Here is a 1,584-nt window from a genome sequence, read left to right as displayed (position 1 = left end):
GGAGGCGGGACCTGGCGCGAGGAGGTATTTATTGCAGCCCTGGGGCGGCGCCGGCCTCACTTGCAAGGTGTCTGGCCCTGGCCTGCGGGTGCGGGCCGAGCGGCGGGCTTCAGGGCCCCTAGCAGCCTGGACGGCAGGAGTGCCGAGGGGGCGGCCCCGGAGCTCCGAGGACTCGCGGTTCGCCGCTTGCTTCGCCTGTCGCCGCCGAGACCCGTCCGGGCGTGCAGGACCGAGCCTGTCGCCGCCCTGTGCCAGGCCCCGGAGGCGCCTTCGGTTTGGTCGAAGGGATGGGCAGGCGGCCCCGCAGCCGCAGCGCCGCCGACCCTGCGGGCCGGTGGGGACCAGAGCCCGGAGGACCCGGCCCTGCCAAGCGGCGCCGACCCGGCGAGCCCTCGGGACCCGAGTCCGAGTCCGAGTCCGAGTCCGAGTCCGAGGCGTCGCCGCGGCTGCACCAAGAAGCGGAGCCCGCGGCCTGCGCCGCCGCGGCCGCGCTCCCCTCCGTGGTGGGCCTGGCGGCCGGCTGTGCCCTGTACCTGGCCCTGGGCGACGTCGACCTGCTGCTGGAGCCCGAGCCCACGGCCGCGCGGCAAGTGTCTGTCGGCGATCGCCTCCTGGTGCTGGTCCCCGAGGCCCTCCTGGGCTCGGGCGCTGAAGGCGCCTGGGGCCCAGGCCTGCCACCGGGCGCTTTCCTGAGCGCCCCGGGGGAGGCCCTGGCCCTGGGGGAGGGATTCTTCTGCGTGGCTGTCCCAGAGGTCGTCATCCAAGCAGAGGCCCAGGAGGTGGAGGACGCGGCCGCCCAGTTCCAGGCGCCTGCCCTGCATGAAGCGTCTGGCTGGGTCCCTGGGCCTTGGAGCCCCGCGGCTGCCGCCCCCCCATCCCCCGCTGCCGGCCTCGCCGCCTGGGTGTCCGGCCCCAGCGATGTCTGCGATGTCTCCGACGACGAAGACGACCTCGTGGACGCCGAGGATGAGGACCCACAGGGCTTCAACCCGGAGCCCTGGCCCCACGCTGTCCACCCTAGTCCCCAGAGGCGCTCTCCTCACCACCACTCCAAGCTGGACTTGCACCTTCTGGCCCCCTTGCGTGATGTCTCTGAGGACGACCACGAGGCACCGCTCCAGTGTCTCCCCGCATCTCCTTGTCCAGGTCCCCAGGGGCGCCCCCCACGCCCTCAGGGTCCTCTGCGCAAGGCCAGGAGACGCCTGATCCTGGACTGAACTGCCTCCTGCCTCGCCGCCTCCGCCTCCCACCCCCCCTCCCCCCGCCACTCCTGGCCTGCCACCAGCCTGGGGACCTGCTCCGAGTCTCCCCGATACCCTCTGTGTGTGTACATGGCTCACCGGACAGGCGTCACACAGGACCGATGGGTTCGGGATGCACGGCTGCCGTACGCAAGTGTGCCTCGGTGGCTGACTCCAACGGGGAAGGACGATCACCTGGGCAAAGAAGAGCCTCTCCAATTCCAGTGGCCTTTCAGATATCCAGACTGCTGCTTCGGTTTTCTCTTGGGAGGGGCCCAAAGGCGCCTCTACGCCCACCCAACGCCGCAGTGGATTTTCCTTCCAACCTTCGTGCCAGCACTTC

At 71.3% G+C, this 1,584-nt stretch overlaps 1 protein-coding gene across 1 annotated transcript; it reads left to right on the top strand.

Moving 5' to 3' along the window:
- Positions 1–287: 287 nt before the first annotated feature.
- Positions 288–1,217, top strand: LOC125119341 (proline-rich protein 23B-like). Its single transcript, XM_047766179.1, has one exon. It carries the CDS (start codon positions 288–290, stop codon positions 1,215–1,217), a length of 930 nt encoding a protein of 309 aa, XP_047622135.1.
- Positions 1,218–1,584: the final 367 nt, after the last annotated feature.

This window comes from Phacochoerus africanus, unplaced genomic scaffold, assembly GCF_016906955.1.
Source record: "Phacochoerus africanus isolate WHEZ1 unplaced genomic scaffold, ROS_Pafr_v1 Scaffold_71, whole genome shotgun sequence".
Taxonomy (NCBI): domain Eukaryota; kingdom Metazoa; phylum Chordata; class Mammalia; order Artiodactyla; family Suidae; genus Phacochoerus; species Phacochoerus africanus.
This window is presented reverse-complemented; position numbering and strand designations above follow the sequence as displayed.

What these genes read in the sequence shown, in the direction of transcription:
- LOC125119341 (XM_047766179.1), top strand. Translation starts at nt 288, where the DNA reads ATGGGCAGGCGGCCCCGCAGCCGCAGCGCCGCCGACCCTGCGGGCCGG.